Source organism: Orbicella franksi, chromosome 12 (assembly GCF_964199315.1).
Source record: "Orbicella franksi chromosome 12, jaOrbFran1.1, whole genome shotgun sequence".
NCBI classification, from domain to species: domain Eukaryota; kingdom Metazoa; phylum Cnidaria; class Anthozoa; order Scleractinia; family Merulinidae; genus Orbicella; species Orbicella franksi.
In genome coordinates this window covers 17,728,762-17,748,044 of record NC_138156.1, presented here as the reverse complement: position 1 = coordinate 17,748,044, position 19,283 = coordinate 17,728,762, and the positions used below count along the sequence as shown (strand labels likewise).

The following is a 19,283-nucleotide window of genomic DNA, read 5'->3' as shown; positions in this document are numbered from 1 at the left end:
AGCTAATTTTGCGATTATGCACTGGCATTACATACGTAGCTTGAGCAAGTCCTGAGGCCAGTCGGCGCACTGGAAAGATCTAGACAATTGCGAACTTCGAAGGTAGAATATAAATACAATTTGTACTAAGCGTTGTCCTCGGGGTCGCCCTCGTCATTGCTTAAGCTCAATTTATTTCCGAACGTTCGAAACACATACTTGTGTTTCAACCATTGCGTGTCTATGCAATGCAATGACTAGTAAATTTCTCACAGTGCAGTCTATATAGGTTCAAAAAACACTCGTAAGGAAGGAGAGTTTGTAGAAAAGTATTTTTAAACTGCACTGCGATAGCTTTTATAAATTGACCAACCTCCCTCTGTTTTCTCTCAAAATTAGGACAACTACAACTTTGAGTGGCTGAACTGAAATGGCGAAGGGGATAACAAAGTGCTCAATGAATAAATCAGCCACATGTTCATTGAAGCAAGTTTAATTCTAATGTAGGCAAACAAACTTAAGTGAAGTAACTAGTCTTACATTTGTAATGTTCATTCAACATACATATCTAAACCAAATCAAGTTTGGTGGTGCTTAACTTATCTTTTCAAAATTTTAAATGTTCATTGGAACAATTTTAATTCTAACGTCTCCAAACAAACCTTAGTGTAGTACTTCATTTCCCCAACATTTGTAATGTTCATTCCAACAATTAACTTATCTAAACCAAATCAAGTTTAGTATAGTTTAAGTATAGTACTTAGTTTGCCTGAGATTTGTAATCTTCTACTGGTCAACAGTTAACATAATTATCTAAACCAATCCAAGTGTGGTATGTAATCTCTCTAAAAACCTATAAATGTTCACTGAAGGAATTAAAATCTACGAGAACGAAACAACCGAGAAGTACTTAGTTTCTCTAAGATTTCTATTGTTCTTTCCAACACTTAACTTATCATTCTATTAACACCAACTCCAGTGCTGTGCTTAATATCTCGAAGATTTTAACGTTCATTCAAGGAATTTCAAATGTACTTATTACGAACAGACCTTAGTATCGCTGTCAAGATGTTTTAACAGTGATATACAGTGAGACTAATTCCTTTCAAGGGTTTAGGTCAGTAGTTTTAAGTTTGCCCATTCATTGGCTAGTTCATGGTCACATGACATCTAACAATGAAACTCTTTACCGCCAAATGCCATGAGCGGGCAATATTGCGAAAACTATGATATTTCGCAATATTGCGAAAAAACTATGTCAAACGAAAAACAGTTCACTGTTACCGGCGAAATGTTGACCGCTGTTGCACGTGATCAGAACGTGCAGTTGAAGGTGGCCTGATGTTGTCGCTGGAATCTCAGCGCGTTGTCGCTGGAATCTCAATGTTTCCCTCGATCTCGTCTCGGGAAACATTGAGATTCTCAGGAAACAAAATTTGCTGTTCCACTCGGACCAGTCATTAAGTGTTAACTATTTAATATGAGACTTACTACTGACCTAACTTTCAATTAGACATTCAAAGAAAAGCGAAAGAAGCGCACAGTAGCCTACAATTACCACAGCAACTAAATAACCAACTCTACAAAATTACTAACCCTGCAAAAATCGCTTTCTTTAGTGACCAATATCGCTGTTTGGACACAGCTAAGTCAAGTTGGGCAAAAACAAGTATTATTTGTGATTTACTTTGCTTTCAGGCTTAAAGGAGCTCAGTCACGGTGTTTTCAGTTATTTTGGCCACATACAAAATTACCTTTAAATGGTAGGAAACCTGAAAATAACAGTTTAATAAGATACAAAAACACCAAAGAGACAATGATAAACCATTAAGGAACAAGGATGGCTAAGGATGGAGAAGATTAACACGGATTACATACGACGAATTTGAAAAATTGAGGCTAAACTTTTCAATATGCGCAAACCGTGACTGAGCTCCTTCAATCATAAGCTGAACACCTGATGTACAGTATAACGCCCCGCTCACACTACGACGGGGAAATTTGAAAACGCAGCTTTGATTCTACGGCTAGGTCTACCGTGTACACTAATCCGTCATGAAAACAGAGCTTTACGAAAACGCTATTCAAACCCGAGGAATTTGAAAACGCGGCTTTGCGTTTTAGTGTCGACGCAAAACATTTTGAAAACGGAGCTTTTCGAAAACGATGGGGTCACGATGGTTGTGGGATTTCCCTGACCGAGTTCTCCTCAAACACAAATCCAAAATCCATCCATTTGATGCGTTTTCAGATTGAAACCTCCATTTTCAAATTCCTCCGGCGCAATGTGGACGGAAAACATTTGCCGGATGCGTTTTCAGAGTGAAACCTCCGTTTTCAAATTCCTCTGGCGCAGTGTGGACTGTTCATATCTAAACTGGAATCGACACGGTCATGTCCATGTACAATCCGGTTGCGTTTCGAAGTCATTAATACCCTACATGTCAATTTGTTTGACAATTACATAAATGAACGTTTTCAAAACATTTTAAGGCTCACTAGAATTCAAGTAAAAGTTAAAGTCGTTCAGCCTCGGGCCGGAAAACAGGAAAAAAAAACAGGAACTTTTTTGAAAAGTGCTTTACCTCAGTTTGTGCTCTTAGAATTTGTCTGCATCAAAATCATCTGCTTCTTTGATGCCAGCTTTCACGTTTTCTTCAATTTCTTTTATTCTTACTGGATCTGCAGGGGGAAGCACTTTCAGCAACTCCGTTTCAATCTGCTTGATTCTCTTCGTCACTTTCTCGTGGAAGTGGTTCTTGGCTTCGAACACCTTTGCTTCTATAGCTCTTTGAGCGTCTTGGCTGCCTTCCATGAGCTCTCTCTTCTTCAGCTTAATTGTACGTCCGTCCTTCTCTGGATCCAAGGCGATCAGTTGGCCAAGACTGGCCAGACGGCTCATCAGGTGATTTCGGGATATTTCCACGTAGGTGTCTGATATGGACCACACCACATAAGACGTGGTGTTTGCTTGACTCACTTGCTCATAGATGAGGTCACGCATGAAATCCACACTAGCATAGCCGTTTTCCAGGGCTCGCTTTTGGCCCACTTTGGCGTATTCAACAAAGCTTGATAGGCTTTCGTTTTGACACACCTTGATAATATTGGTGACGTATTGGAAGAACTCTACCAGTTTCTGCCACTGTTCCCGCACCGAGGCCAGGGCCTTGATACCATCCCTCAGGGTATTTCTTATTTGGTCGAAGTCGGCAAGCTTCTCTGGGCTCAATTCGGCAAGGCTTTCTAACACTTTACTTAATTCTTCATTGCTTTCCTTTAGCTGCTGACATGTTTGATCGTAGCGGTCCTCTTGCCTTTCCAAAAGACTCCTTGTTTCGGCCATTTTAACCTGTGCACCTTCCACTGCTGACTTGGCTGCACTTGGGCGGGCAGAATTTGCAGAGCTGGCCATGGATTTTGCTTGCCGTGGAGGTTTCGTAGTGTACGGATTCGCGTCTGTCTTTGCGCGTCTTTTAGTGCAAAACTTCATGACCTTATCTTTCAGATTAGCTGCTTGCTTAGCAATTCCGATGAGTTTATCGGGTGTGAAGCTCAGTTGCGACGCTATTTTTTCTCCTTCCCGGCTGATCTCAAAACCTTGCTTCAATAGCTCTTGAACTTCTGGGTGACTAGAATCTGCATCCTTCCCAGCTAGGTCCTTCTGTAAGGTCTCCATAACTATCTTCATCGTTTGAAGCTTTTTATCCAAGGGTTCTTCTTTCTTAGAGCCAGTATCGCCTTTAACTTTCTCTGAAGCAGAAGTAAGATCTTCCGACAACTGAGTAGTGTAAAGCTTCAACTGCTCTGCAGCTCCAACTGGCACAGATTGATCTTCTGTCGGCGACTGCTCAGCACCAGTTTCCCTTCCCCGATCTGCTCTTGGTGCAGAATTTCCGGGACCGTCAAAAATACCATGTACGATTGTTTCAACAACCTCCATACCAAGAAGATCCCATCCGCTTGGCATAGAGTCTACAGCCTTCTCAAAGCTTCGTTTCGCCTCTCGTACTCCTTTCTCTAGCTTTTCTTGTTGTTCTTTTGCCAATTTTACTTTCTTGCGGGCGTCTTTTTCTTTATCCAGGGCAATCTTTCTCTTCGTTGCTATTTCTTCTCGGGTTTTCTGATAATATCCCCTAGCAGCCGAAGAAACTTCAAGTAGCTCACCCGTCAGATCCATTACGTGTTCAAACTTCGCCTCAACTGATTGTGCCAAGCGCAGGCATTCTCCAGAATTCCTCTCAATCTTTCCGAGTTCTATTGGGAGAAAATCTCTGACGTCCTCATCGCTTCCCTGGACGAGGGTACGGACAATTTTCTTCACTTGATTAGGAACTTGAGCAGAGTAGAGCCTGATTGCGTCCATGTTCTTGGAAAGTAAACAGAATTGAATTTAACTACAATGCCTTGTGGCATGTCTTTGTTGTTTGCTCAAGTTTCAATCCACAAAGATATAGATGAAGGGGCAAAACATCGTTTTTTACATCGAAGCTCTAAATGTCCATTCATTTATCATTGAATTACTTATTTAGTATTTAATTATTCATTATTGTTTGTCTAAAGTATGAATCAATTAACCTTTCAAGATGTAAATGAAACGCCACCAAGCGTTTATTGTTTTTTCTTTCCAGAGGTATGTGAATATAGAAATGTCGAAAAACTATTCCATGCGCCCCTGTAGAAATATCTTTGGAATACAATACACATAAAAATCCATCATGATATAATTGCTACCACTATTTTAAAAGTAAAATAGCCCACGAGGAAGACCACTTAGGTAAAAAAAGCTTGTTCGCTGGACAAAAGAAAATGTTTCTTCCCATCAAAATATCATACTGAGGCCGCTTTCACTTCCTGGCGTATCGTTTGTGCCAGCATACTGCTGTTTTTGGAAAGGCAACTACCATAAAATACTGCTGAATAATGCCCTAGGCTAAAACAAGTTCGTAGGGGGTTTTGTTTGGGTCTATAATAGGGAGAACTAATATAGGAGTAGGGAAAAAATGAGCTGACAAGAACATGAGAAAAAGAAAAGGAAACAATTTTTTAACAAATTTAATGAATTTAATAAAAAACGGACTTACATGTTTGCGGTGTGGAAGTAGGAGGAGGGCATTAGGTAATTAATCTCGTTTTTAAGGGTCAGAAAAGATCTGGTGACCCTGACGTTAGACGAAGGTTATTCCCCAAATGTGCCCCACTGTAGCAGAAACTAAGTTTTAAAAAAATCGGTACGGGGCTTGAGCAGACCTAATTTGTTTTCAATATTCATTTGTTTTCAATAAGTCATCTAAGCGTATGATGGACTACGATAGTGATGAGGTTTCTGCATGGAAAATAGCTAGTCTGTGATAGGGTTGGGTTTTCTGTGCCTAGTCTAGAATAGGGTTACAAAATCAAGCTGACCATGGTCTAGAAGAGCGTAAGATTTTCAGTGTCCTTGTTGCACACCCCCACCCAAAGATTTACAGAGTACCCCCTCTCCCCTTCGGGTATAATTCATTGTTCTCACCTTGTGGGCTTCATTGAAAGCTCTCCACCCAGTGTTGCTTACTTGCACCAAGCATGCTCGAAATGACTCTGGATGCTCAATATGTTGGAAACCTTTTTCAGGCCTTTGATTTTCCAGCGAGAAGTCCTTTTCGCCGGCAATGATCATGAGTTGTCCCAGAAGTGCGATGGTCATGGGTGCTGGAGTCAGGAACTCCGCCCAGTTGACACTGGGAGACATCATTAGGACAGCCATCTCATTCTTGTCGCTCCCTGAGTTGGAGTTTATCAATGCTTTGTTCAGATTTGCTACCACGTTGGCGTTCGGCTCAGACATGATTGCTCTCTGAAAACAAAGAATAGACCTGTTTAGTAGAGTCCCATTCATGTTTCATCTCGCTAGCTTGGGCCATCTGTGATTACGGAAATTCTTTCTGAACAAGTTTAGCAATTACCATATGCGAGCGATTGAACGTGAAGGTGACTACCTTGACTGCCATACAGCAAGACATTATGGAGTGTAAATGAATGTAAAGCCGGATTTCCATTGTTATGTCAAATTATTTATCGCTTGTTAACGGGCGTGCTTTTAATGGCTTAAAGGACCTTAAAGCAAATTTACATATATGGGTAGCTTGCGTCCGGGGAAAAAGGAACGTTGTTCTGGCAGTTCAACTTTTTCGCAGACACAAAGGTTCCATACTTTTGCCGCTCTCGTTTATTTTACGCGCGTTATCCTTTAAAATTCAATAGTTTGCTTAAAGCGCGGAGAGCGGCTCGTTTTCATCGTGACTTGTCTCATCACCTCTCAAGTGCTTTCTTTTCTAGTGCACTTTTATTGAAAATTGTATATACGATTTCTTAGAAAGTACAAGTTCTATGAGTAGATAGTAAAATAATATATCCACGTGAGGACACAAAAGGTGCTTAAATTATTCCTATCGAGGTTTCTGGCTCTTAACAAATTATGAAAGAGCAACTGAATCACGGCGGGGGGTACTCTCAGAAAAATTGGGTGGGCGTGTGCGACCCACTTCCCAAAAGACTTACCCTATTTATGACCAAAATCTGTGATTTTCCCCTACCCTATTTATGACCTGAACAAAAATTCAGCACCCCTTTAATGACCGTTGCGACTGGCACAGTTGCCCTAAACAGAATTTATGGGCTTTTGTTGACGGTCTTGTCGATAATGATGAAAAAGTAGCTCCTTCTAAAAAACATACCCAATTCAAGACTAGAGTGAAAAAAACATACCCTTTTGAGACCAAAATGACCAAAATCGATACCCTATTTATGACCAAAACGGCTGAAAAACCATACCTATACAACCCATGTAAGGGAGTACCCCCCCCCCACCTCCTAGGGAACTGAACAGTGGCACAAGGTTCAATCTTAAATGAATATCTGGCAAAGGACGTTACAGAGACCTCTATACACTCTTTTTTTGTATATAAGAATGTATCTTTATAAGAATATCGGGGCTGAAAATTAGGAAATTTTAAGAATATTTTAAATTTTAAGGAATAAACCCAAGGCTGAGATTTTGAAAAGAATATAATTTGTCTGTGAAAATTTGTAATTACATTATAATTATGTTTTTAATTAAGCCGTATAAAATTTTTCCTTTCTCTAAACGGCAAAGCAGCAAAAACAACTCTAGCCGTATGCTCGATGTTAATAACATTTCTGCAAGAAGTTATGTACGTACGCCCTATTAGGCTGGCTCGAAAATTACTTTAACACCATCCAGACACCAAATACATTCTAAAACAGAAATGTCATACGTTGTAACCTAAGAATATTCACAAGAATATTTTCAGCCAAAAACCGGAAGAAAAATAAGAACATTCAGCCTCGGCCGGAAAAAAACAATACAGTCGACCCTCCCGTAAGCGGCCACCCAAAATGTCAAGCTTACGTGGTCGCTTACGGGGGTGGTCGCTTCCGAGAGCTTAGACCATATTGGGTCACAATTCTGCCACATTAGCATATGGTAACTGCAGAGACTTACCCCTTGTTTTCAATGTTTTATTCGTGTGAAAAGTCAATTTTGAGAAAAAATCTGGTACTTCCCATTGAGAAATCTCCGTCTCTTGTACTACCCAGGAATGCGATGTTACAACACCTTTTATTATCCAACTCCTCCTCTATTATCAGTATCTCAGTGTCAATTGCACGCTTACGGGAGGTTGAAAACAAAAGAAAAATTTCACACTTTTAGCTCTAAACGCGGTCGCGGTCGCGGTCGCTTACGAGATGGTCGCTTATAAGAGGTTTCAAATATAGTGATTTGATTTGGAAACTTTTGGTATTTTGACGGAAAAACTGGTCGCCGAGGAGAGGTGGTCGCTTACGAGAGGTGGTGGCAACCGGAGGTTCGACTGTATTCTTTAATATCAAAAAAAGTGCAGAAGGTCAGGTGAAGCAAAATTCGAAAAGTACAAAGTTTCATTTGAATAAAATGTGAAAAAGAACAAGAAATTCTGACTACATTGTAAGGTATAATACTACTGTTAGCTTCTAGAAAAGGTTTTAAAATCATAAAATGTGGTTTAACCTAGAATGCGTGAAAAATGGTAATTCCACACGTCACGCCGGATGTTAATTCAAAATAAACTTCACGCAGTTTAGTTTTGCCCACGACGAAAACAAAAAGCAAACCTTATTTGTTTCTTTACGTCTGCATCTTTCGAGGAAACGATTAAATAACCTTTCATCTGGATGTGGCGACAGATTTGTAAAAAGAGATATTTGTTTATACGAATCGCGCATGCAAATGAGTGTTCCTATTCTTCTAGGAAATCTTTGATTGGAGATCAGTTGAATAATATCACTTTGATTTTCGTGAATTCATTTCATGTTTTTACCCAAGTAAAACAAGAGAAAATTTTAGCCGCGAATTCATAGAAACAAACAAACAAACAAACAAAAAAAAGAGCAACGTATACTTGAATCTTTCAACTACCGTCCATTGACAAAAACTCGCCTTGTTTCATGAAATATTTAACAAATACTGTAACGCTTTCTTGGAATTTTGGCTGCGGTCTAATCTTCTTTATCTTGAAAGAAGTCTTTTAATCAACGATTCACCGTATACAAACCGAGCTAAACCGAATATTAAACCTCCTTTGATTTCCTTTCACAATTTTGTCCTATACACTTTGGTGACATTTATAGACATTGAATGAGTGTCAACTCGTTCGCGCTTATCTTATATGTCAGAAAGAATAGAAGCTACCCACCACCTATCTCGTGTTCAAACCAAGTTTGTTGTATTGACTGTTCTTCTTTGCTGCACCTTGAGGAGAAATGGGTACATCAGAAAACAGTGCGTCGTTCGCAAAACATAAGAAATACTGCCCTGGAGGAGACATAAACACAACTGACCTCGATGGAACGACCAAACGTCTGACCCACTTTCGACAGCTGGATATATAGTGAAGAGAAGGTTAAAGGGGGTTGCACCAATTTCAAGAACAGCTACGTCTTTCGCCATTTGATAGGCATGCGTGGCAGGTTGTTGAACAGAAAGTTCAAGAGGGCTTTTCCCTGTTTCTCAGAATAATTACTCCTCTCACCTTATGAGTACGACTTGATAATGTTCAGGGCTAGTAAACTGGTGGTCAATACTGAGGTGATTCAATAATTCGTAGAAACGAACAGCGATCTCTAAGGCAAAACGCAAAAAAAAAAAACAAAAAAACAAAACCTGTCATAAATCGAAAATGAAAATCCCAGGCTTAGATCCACTTCGAAATTTAATGCCATTCTTATCCTTCCAAGAACAACTGTAATGTAGGGATTATGCGATTAAACCAAACGACAATCGACAGATAGAAAATAATTTTGAAACAAACGGTGTGCTATAATTGTAAGCTACCTACCTCGTGTTAAATCCAAATTTGTCCAATGCGCTTTTTTATCACACTAAACTTACCGGAGAAATGGACTGGGAGTTGCCAGACAAAGTTGGTGCACCGCTCAAGAATTCTGGTTTTCAGTTGAAGACAACGGTTCACAGAAGCGATCTCAGTGGAGCACTGATACAGCGTCCAGTTGCGACAGCTTTATAAAGCAGAAAACAGGAAGTTAAGAGGGGGATCCCGCTTAATCCAAGAACAATACATACGCGTATGTAGGGTAGACGTGGATTTCAAGGGCAATTGAAACTGAAATTCAAGCCCGGGTAAAGCCCCTGGACTGACGACTCTGTCAGTCAATGAAACTGAAATTGCCAGGGTCGGGGTATTTTCCCTTTTCTTGAATTTCAATACAATTTTTCTCTTTTGAAGAACAACAGACTCTGCTGTCTCAGAAACCGCATACCTTTCATGAGTTTCCATTATTATTTTTCCCAAACAACGTACTGATATTGACTGAGTGACATTGAATCACAATGCTATACACCCAACTGGCGCCAAAACCAAATTTGTCAAATAAGCTTTTTTGCTTTTTATATTTTACGGGAGAAATGGTATTGCCAAACAAGGCTGAGTCATTCATCAAAATGCCGTCTTTCCGAAATTCTCAATGCCTGGAGCGTAAAACACCAAGGCTGCAAAGTAAACAGGAACTTCGATAATTCCTAGAATATTGCTGCTTTCAATATTCATTCACCCTTGGTGAAAGGGGCAACTGTTCCAGGCATAAAGCTAACCCCCTCTAAACTTTCAGTTTCTTACTTAAGCAGGCACTCTAGGATCTATGGTCGTTCGCATGTGAGGTCGATTTGTAGGGAATTACCCAGTCTTCTAGCCATTCATTTCTCCCGCAAGGTATTAGAAAACAGCGTGGTCATTGCAAACAAGATATCACTTTGGTTTTAATTTCAACACGAAGTAGGTAGGCCGCTTATATCAGTTCTATCTCTTATGCACGGAAGAACAAAGTATTGTTGACTCAATTTGCTTTGAGCTGTACGTAGGTCGCATGGAAATATAAATCTTAAAATCACAAAAACAACGAAAGATATTCGGTTACATGTAATAAATCCGTACAGCAAGGTCTTTTTCACACTAGTTCAAGTTGAGAAATAGACCGGGGTTTTTGCCCTTGACATCCCCGGGTCGTATGCATACGGTAAGAGGAGGAATTATTCTGAAACAGGGAAACCCCCTCTCCAACTTCCTGTTTATCAAACTGCCACGGATGCCTATGGCGAAAGACAAACTATTCTTGGAATGAGTGAAATCCGATGAAAACGTCCTTACTCTAGCAATCTTAACTGAGTGATATTGGTCGTTCCATTTAGGTTGGTACTGCTCATTTCACTGAATTCCTTAGGGACAGCATTCATATTTTTGTGTTTTCTGACATCTCCATTTCTCTCTTGAAGGGTTTTGACAAAGAACATTCAACAAGCTTGATTGCAACACAAGATAGGTGGGTAGTTCATTTTTTATCCATGCACGAACGTGTATTGCCGATTCAAGGCCTTTGAAGGTCACCTTGATTTATAGCGGATACAATGGTTAGTGTGACTGATTGAAAGGACCGTATTCTTTATTCAAGATGATTGAGCAGGGGCATACCGTAAATGCGTTTAACATCATGGCCGCTTCATTTTCGGCGACTAAAGAGGCAGTAGCCTGAATTTTGAGATTTTTTGTCGGAGAGATCCCTTGCTCATACGCCTATCCTGAAAGTGACAGCTTTACAGACCTGACATACGAATACTGTCGAGGGTTTGCTTTAAAATCCCAGAAGCATGGGTTTACAGGGCTCCAGTCACGTTACTTCATTAAAGTTCTGTTGGAGCTGCTTTCCGTAAGTCAGGACATTGGGCCGGAGTTTCAATGCATTTGGGGAAGGAAGTTCAAGGTGGACTTTGCCGGACATTCTACGCGGTTTCTTTTCGAAATGAAAATGGATTGCTCGCGTAAGGGTACATTGCCGGTTTTCATGTGACGTTGTCATATTCCAGAATAAAATATTACTTATCTTTCTAGATTAAAATTTTAGACTTCTAGTTTCAATAGAGTATTCTTGAATTTTCCTGCTTTTGGGTTGCGTGAAATAAAAGTGGCAGCTCAAGAAGGCTGTCGTGTAGGTCAAAAGATTTCTTTTTGTAGTTTTTCTAACTGAACAGTCCTCGCATTAAATGAGGTATTGATTTCAATGTGTCGGATCTCTAGAGTAACAACGTTTCACTTTAATTGCAAAACTTAATGACGGAGGTTTCTATCACTTTTTTAAAAGGGGTCTTTTAATTACGACCGAACATATTCGGTGGCTGAGACAGCACTGACATTCCGTCAAAGTTGCTCGTCAAAAGACAGACAATATAAACTATTGAATTCAGTTCTGAGAAAAGGAAAATGAACTCTCCCCCATGGAACTTTATCCTCGACGACTGAGAGAGGGCTGGAGTCCCTGGCACACACAACTGTCTTTCTGGGAATATGATAGCCTGTCGTGCCAGGAGTAACAGTGTAAAGCAAAACTCTTTCCTAAACGTCCTGTTTACTATCTTATGAAGCTTTCTCAAACCCAATGTTTAAACAGAGGAAATCATAAACCTGAGTGATATTTGGATATCACGATTGTATTTCTCAGTTTTTCTCCTTAGTTTTAGTTTCGATTGGCAACATATCTCAAAAACTCGACACGCTGTTTAATCAAACTTCCTCCAAGTTCGTCAAAATAACTCCGCTGCATGTTGTATTTTCACTGAACTCTTATCTCGGTGTAATCACTGCATGCAAATGTTCTGAAATACTGGGTACTTTTCCCATTCGACCAAATATTGCATAACTCTCGAAACCCGTACAAATTGCAAGGAACTTTCTAAGAAAGTTCCGAAAAACCGGAGGATTGTTGATTTTCCGAAATGCGATCCTTCTGTGATCAATCACTGAGCAGACGAACAGCAGCATGAAATCTATTTGTTTTTTTGTTTTTTTTTCCAAACGTAAGAAGCAATCAAAATGTGAGAATAATTCGACATAATGATATTATGTAAATAATTTTGATGCGGCTGTGAGGGGTTTCAGCAATTACCCTAAACAAATTCCTCCAGAAGAACAACCAAGGAAAAAATATCCTGCGCGGGAGCCACGAAAAACAAACATATGCAACATATCGAAAACATATCGAAAACATATCTAGCTTTATTCCTGGAAAAGTTTTCCCTTTCACTGAGGGTGAGTGAATATTAGAAGCGGCAATATTCTAGGAATTATCTAAATTCTTGTTTACTCAGTTTGCTCTCTTATTAACTGGGTGGTATTTTACGCTCCAGGCAGTGAGATTTTTCTCAAAGACGGCATTTTGATGAATGACTCAGCCTTGCTAGACAATACCATTTCTCACGTAGTTTAAGTGACGCCTTAAGTGTAGCAAAGAAGCGTATTTGACAAATTTGATTTTGACACGAGTCAGGTATATAGCATTGTGATTCAATGTCTCTCAGTCAATATCAGTAAGTTGTTTGGGAAAAATAATAATGGCAACTAATGAAAGATATGCGGTTTCTGGGACAGCAGAGTCTGCTGTTCTTCAAAAGAGCAAAATCGTATTGTATTTCGAGAAAAGGGAAAATACCCCGACCCTGGCAATTTCAGTTTCGTTGACTGAGAGAGTCGTCAGTCCAGGGGCTTTACCCTTGAGTTTCAGTTTCAACTGCCCTTGAAATCCACGTCTACCCGATATACGCGTATGTAGAGGAGTCATTGTTCTTGGAATAAGCGGGATCCCCCTCTAAACTTCCTGTTTTCTACTTTATAAAGCTGTCATAACTGGATGCTGTATCAGTGCTCCATTGAGATCGGATCTGTGAACTGTTGTCTTCAAGGCCAGCATTGTCGAGTGCACCAACGTTGTCTGGCAATTCTCAGTCGATTTCTACAGCAACTTTAGAGTGATAAAGAAGCGCACTGGACAAATTTGGATTTAACACGAGGTAGGTAGCTTACAATAGTTTCTCTCCAATGATTTGCACGAACGAATAATTTTGATTTAATGGCCTTGAATCTCCAACCCTAAGCATCGCAGAAACTAATAGGAAATATTCGGTTGTTAGCGAAGACAGCACTATCTTTTCCAGTTGTTCTTCGAAGGATAAAAATGGCTTGGAATTTCGAGATGAGAAAGAAAACCTGGAAGCCTGGGATTTTCATTTTCGTTTTATGACAGGGTTCTTTTGGCGTTTTGCCCTTGAGATCGTTTTTCAATTGTTTTGGAATTATTGACGTGACTACCTGTTTACTTGTCCTTAACATTACCAAGTCGTGCTCATACGGTGAGAGGAGGAATTATTCCGAGACATAGGAAAACACCCTCTTAAAAGTCCTGTCTATCAAACTGCCATATATGCCTATCATATGGCGAAAGGCGTAGCTATTCTTGGAATTGGTGCAACCCCCTTTAACCTTATCTTCACTATATATCTAGCTTTCGTAAGTGGGTCAGACATTTAGTCGTTCTAACGAGGTTGGCAGTGTTCATATATCTTCCAGAAGAGTATTTCCATTTTTTTTTTTGCGACCGACGCACCTTTTTCTGACGTACCCATTTCTCCATTTGCAACATACCAAAAAAAAAAAAAAAAAAAAAAAACCACACAACTGAGCTGAGTTGGAAAAATGTTCAGCCGTTTCCCTCTCAAATGATTCATCCCTTATGTTTCAATTGTCATGTAAGATTAAATTTTCTAAAATTTGTTGCATTAATTAAATACAAAGAAGGCAGCTAACAAAAGGAAAACGAAAAGAGACATGGCTTTATTTACACTTTACCAGAGTCACATCCCCGAGTGGCAAATCTGAGGAGCTAACTAGCTGCTTAACATCTATCTCAGGAGACTTAAAAAACTAACAGCTCACTGATTACTCTTAGAATCAACAAGAAGCAACTGCTGTTGATCTTAAGCTGAAAGAAAGATGTCAGTCGCAGTTCACGGTGAGTAACGTGGTAAAGCAAGGGCGCCTTCCATAGTTAATGACATGTTATCACACATATTTGATTTTTCTACATTTCTTTTTCAGTTGTGACCGGGTTTTCGTTTTCAATTTTTCTTCAGTGCCGCGATATATGTGTGGTGTATTTCTGTCAATGAATTTGCGACCAATGAACTGAGAGAGATTTTCTCAGTTTCTTCAGTTTGATTTACAAGGAACTGTTCCATTTAATTTGTGTTAGTCGTATTACGGTACTCCACAGTAAGTTATATCTCAAGTAAAAGGGTGCTCTCCATTGAACCAAAAGTTCTGGAGCGTTCAAAACGGGGCACTGACTGAATTAATCCTTTGGGCTCCTGATGGAGCAAAGGGCGTCAACAATGCTCTGCTAGAGGACTCTGTTTGGTGCCATCTCTCAGCTGTGTTCCAGGTGATGTTAGCCATTTTCATCTCTTCTTCAGTCGACCTTCTCTAGGTCTAAGCAGGTCTTCCCTCCTTCTTTTTTCCCTGCGGAGTCCATTTCAAAGCCCGCTTAGTCGTGTCAGTGGCTCGTTTTTGCAGCGTGTGGGTTACGGCAAGACCATTTCCGTCTTGCTATCTCAGTTGGTACGTGCTTTTGTCCTGTCCTGCTCCAAACATCAACAACAACAACAATGCTGTATTTACTCTAGACACTTAATACACATTTTCAAAGAAAAATACAATAACTTACAATAACTTAGGGAAAAGATATGTGCCAGGGGAATAAATGAACCTTGCAGTTTCCGAGTTATTCCCCTGCCTTTTCCGTGCAAAACAAAATAAGACCAAGGGAATGAAAGATACAAGTAAAAGTTCCAAAGTTCTTTGCTAGTATTTTTTTCCTGCCACTGTATCTCGAGGATCTTTCTGGGACATTTGTTAGCAAAGCTTTGCCGCTTGTTCAATAGAGCTTGTGTCACTTTCCAGGTCTCTGATCCATACAGGAGCGTAGCTTTAACATTTGCAGTGAAGATGCGCAATTTGGTTTTAGTAGAAGTCGGTGAGGCATTCCAGACTGGTGTAAGCTTGTTTAAGACCACTCTGGCTTTGCCTAATCTGCTCTTCACATCCTCCTCGGCTCCGATAAGGTCCTGGATCAACTTAATTAACTTTGATGGAATTCCATAGTGGTGCATAAACTTCCAGATGACGTTCCTATCATCCCTGTCAAAGGCGTTTTCGAAATCAATAAAGTTCATGCGTAATGCTGTCTACCATTCATTGGACTGTTTGACGATTATGCTTAAGGTAGCAATATGGTCAGTGCAGGATTAGTCTTTCCTAAAGCCTGCTTGGTTACATCGTAGTTGTTTGTCAAGGGCATCCAACAGTCTTTTCGAGAATAATGCGGCAGAATACCCTGCTGGGGATCGAGAGAAGCATAATTTCGCGCCAAGTCTTAGGTCCGCCTTTTTGGGGAGCTTCACCAAATAACCTTGCTTCCACTTTGTTGGAATTTTCTCTGCTTGCCGGATTTTAACAAAAAGTGGATGTAACATATCTGCAGTGGTGGTAGGATCGATTTTGAGTGCCTCAGGCGGAATGCCATCTGTTCCTGGCGCCTTTCCACTCTTCGGCTGTTTCACGGCTGTAACAATCTCTGCCTTAGATTGTGGGTGGGTGCTGACATTTATCAGGGGCCTTCTGTGTCACTGATGTTTGGCATAACAGAGGAGTTGGTCTGTTTAGGATCTTACGGAAATGCTCTGCCCATCTCGCTCTTTCTACTCCGGTACCAACCTTCCTTGTTCTTGACTGGTTTTGTCTGTTTGCTTCTCTTTCCTGACATCGTTCTGATCGTTTCATGTAACCTTTTCATGTTGCGCTGCCCTGCTGCCGTTTCAGCTTCAGTGGCGAGAGCATTTATGAACTCCTTCTTGTCCTTCCTGGCACTCTTCCTTACATCACTGTTTAATTGCCAGAGCTTCGATAATAAGTCTCTCTTCCTGGCCTGCTCATTGCACTCATTGATCTCCACTTTAAGACTTTTCCTCTACTATATCAAACACTAGGTTTCTTTGGACAGCCATTCTTTCCGATTGCCGACACTTTAGCCTAAGAGACTTCATCGCCTGTCTCTTGCTACGTCTTTTTCAGTCCTGCCCAATGACTGTTTAGGTCTTCATCCACAAATTCAACGGCGGAGAACTTGTTCTTAACTTTGTAGTTAAACAACTTCGCTCCTTCATTGCACTTCAGGTCTAAGATGTTGTATTTACAATGTGGCTAAGCAGATGAAACACGATTGCCCATACAAGTTTCACTTTAAAGGTCCCCAGCAGAAGATGGTGATCAAAAGCAGCGTCTGTCCCTCTCTTTACTCTCACATCCATCAAGCTCGTCCTCCACTTCCAGGCAATCGTGATATGGTCTATATATCTTGGTTTGAAGTTGGTCCATCCGGGCAGATCCACGTGGCCCTGTGAATGGCATTGTGGGGGAAAATGCTCCCACCAATGACTAAGTCGGTACACCGCTCTCTCTCCATTTTCCCTCATGCAGCCTGACCCTTGCCGCCTCATGGCTCGTTCCTTGCCAGTGTTATCACGACAAATCTTGGCATTGAAGTCACCCAGAAGAATTTTGATGTCTCGCCTTGGTGCGTGATCTAGAACAACTTGGAGACTACTATAGAACTCTTCTTTCTGGCCATCTGCTGTGTTGTTGGTTGGGGCATAACAGTTAATGATGGCGACCTTTCTGCCCTTTGAGTTAAACCTTGCCATGAGAATTCTTGGTGAGACTGGATTGCATTCAATCAAGGCTTTTGCTGCTGACTCGCTTAGCATTAATGCAACTCCTTTCACATGTGCCGAAGAAGCCTATTCTGGAGTCAGGCTAGCTGTTGTAGACGTCATTCGCACTGTTTCCGTTTCTGTAATCGTGCAATATCCACTGGCAGGTGACTAGCCCAGTCAGCTTCACCAGGGTCCTCGTTAGCCAACACGGGGCAAAACAAGGCAAATGGTGCGGAAATTTCATGGTAAAGCTTTCGAAAAATCCGAGGTTTGTCCAATTTCCGGAATGCGAGCCATTCAACCAAAAAATTTCGCAGCGAACAAAATCAAATGGGATGTCACGGTAATCAGGCAGATAATTACACGACTGGACAGACAATCAAATAATTTGACAGATTCCATGACATACATTGAAATCTGACTAAAATTTAAGTGACATAACAGACACTTCGGAAAATAAGAGGTCTTAAGGACGGTGCCTACTAAATACAAAGGTTTCTGCGCCAGATTAGGATCACGCGGAAAAAGTAGGTCTTTGCGAGGGCTATCGGAATCCACAAAGAAAAATGGAGGTAGCCACGCATTTTTTCGAGATAATTCTGATGGAAAGGATATTTCTTCACAGATTTCCTTGGAATTCGCCTTTACATACAGAAAAGCAAACACAGTTAAAAAGATCTTTCAGCTACATGGCAAATGGTAACATGAAGACCATTTTTGGTATGTTTTTAATAACAAACTCGTTGCAACAGCGCTTTTAGCGTCTCGGACAGCCTTACTCTGGTTCAGCTAAAATATAGTCTAAATACCTTTTTGACCACAACCAACTACTAATCATGTGTTGAATAGGCTTCCCACTTCCATTTCTTTACATAAAATGTAGGGGTAACCACGCGTTTTTTAAAGTTATTGATCTTTTTTGAAAACTTTTACGGTGCCCGTTACATTTTTTCCTGTTACCTCCCCAGTGAGTAAGATATTTGCGTATCTCACACTTATTTTGCGCGCGCACTGCGCCATCTAGAGGTGCATGTTTACAGTTAGATTTCGGTATAATTTTCGACAGATAACAGATAGGTTTTCAGCTGGAAGACGTTAACAGTTAGTGGTTAGCGATATACTGCTATTCTGGTGTTCCTGGTTTAAGTACAGGTTTATTAAGTTGATTTGCTCACAATAGGAAAATTTTGCTTTCATTTTAGTCGAGTACTTGGTAGCGTAGTTGACTGCGTCAATGTCAACCCGGCGCGCGCATGACGCTTAAACCATTGCTTGCGTGATGCGCAGAACGTGTGCGCACTAACAAAGTAGGCACCGTCCTTAAGGTGGCCGAACACAGTTTTCGCGCGCGCTTTTGCTGATGCAACTCAGCGCGTGCACAAGGATTGCAAAAACAAACATGCTGTCAATGAATGAGTTACTAGTAATCGGATACCCGTGTTTGTGCGAAGAACTCTGGGATCGTCAGGGGGCAAACATTGCTAGTCGCTAGAAAGAACTGTATGGCGAAAAGTTGTTTCGAGGTACAAGAAAACGATTTTTGAGAGAGATCAACGCTTTTTCGCCGTCGTTTTTATCGCGAATGGATCTGGGCAATGTTGACATGTGGAATATGTAAGTTTTTGTTTGAATAACCGTGAAATATGTGACAGAATCTACCGATAAACTCCGTTGCTTGCGTGAGGTTTAGTGTGAAATTTACATCGCGTAATGGTCTGAAAATATTACAGAATTAGTTAGGTATAAATCGAGAGGAAATAACCCAGTAAAGCCTTTTAAGTTGTGTACAGGCTACTTTTGGCTTATTTGAAAGCTCAGTCATACAAATAATACTGGAAATAAGCCCGGTGGCGATCATTGTACTGTCTGGGGTTGATTTAATGACAAATGAGTCCGCCTGACTCATGCTGTGTGGCTACCGTGTTGCTCAAAGCCTTTGTTTTGCTTTTACAAGCATGTATTTCAGTGATTTTCCTTTTCTATAACAGGTCAAGGGTGGCTCCTTGAATATAGCTCTGAGTATTTGTATTTAAAAGTGCTATTTGTACGTGATTATGCTTTCCAAAGTTTGGTATTGACGGTTGAGTGAAATTGCCCGACACAAAGGGTAGTAGTTCCTTCTGCAATTTTCGATTTCTGTTTTAGAGCTTCTTTT

General features: G+C 40.6%; 2 protein-coding genes across 9 annotated transcripts in view; one reads left to right on the top strand and one right to left on the bottom strand.

The window, feature by feature from the left end:
* Positions 1–400: 400 nt before the first annotated feature.
* On the bottom strand, positions 401–9,517 carry LOC145462776 (uncharacterized). Of its 7 annotated transcripts, none has more exons than XM_081446366.1 (5): positions 9,357–9,512; positions 8,860–9,141; positions 8,715–8,770; positions 5,492–5,815; positions 401–4,348 (listed from the first exon to the last, which is right to left on the bottom strand). In XM_081446366.1, exons 4-5 carry the CDS (start codon positions 5,804–5,806, stop codon positions 2,579–2,581), a joined length of 2,085 nt encoding a protein of 694 aa, XP_081302492.1. In that variant the 5' UTR covers positions 5,807–5,815; positions 8,715–8,770; positions 8,860–9,141; positions 9,357–9,512; the 3' UTR covers positions 401–2,578. The 7 variants fall into 7 exon arrangements, with proteins under 7 accessions (XP_081302492.1, XP_081302493.1, XP_081302491.1 ...); XM_081446367.1 differs by having other exon boundaries at positions 9,051–9,141; XM_081446365.1 differs by having other exon boundaries at positions 8,715–9,141; positions 9,410–9,517.
* A 1,159-nt stretch (positions 9,518–10,676) lies between these two features.
* The window catches only part of LOC145462777 (uncharacterized), an 11,587-nt gene continuing 2,980 nt past the window's right edge, over positions 10,677–19,283 (top strand). Inside the window, exons 1-3 of one of the 2 annotated variants that reach the window (XM_081446373.1) lie at positions 10,677–10,854; positions 13,200–13,372; positions 14,308–14,370. In XM_081446373.1, the coding sequence (XP_081302499.1) occupies positions 14,352–14,370 (19 nt within the window). In that variant the 5' untranslated portion in view covers positions 10,677–10,854; positions 13,200–13,372; positions 14,308–14,351. Of the gene's footprint in view, positions 10,855–13,199; positions 14,371–19,283 lie in introns of both variants that reach the window. The other variant, XM_081446372.1, reaches the window with a different exon arrangement.

Coding starts and splice junctions, on each gene's coding strand:
- LOC145462776 (XM_081446365.1), bottom strand. CDS start 5,806: ATGTCTGAGCCGAACGCCAACGTGGTAGCAAATCTGAACAAAGCATTG. Junction 4,349..5,491: donor CTTTCAATGAAGCCCACAAG/GTGAGAACAATG, acceptor TTACTTTCCAAG/AACATGGACGCAATCAGGCT.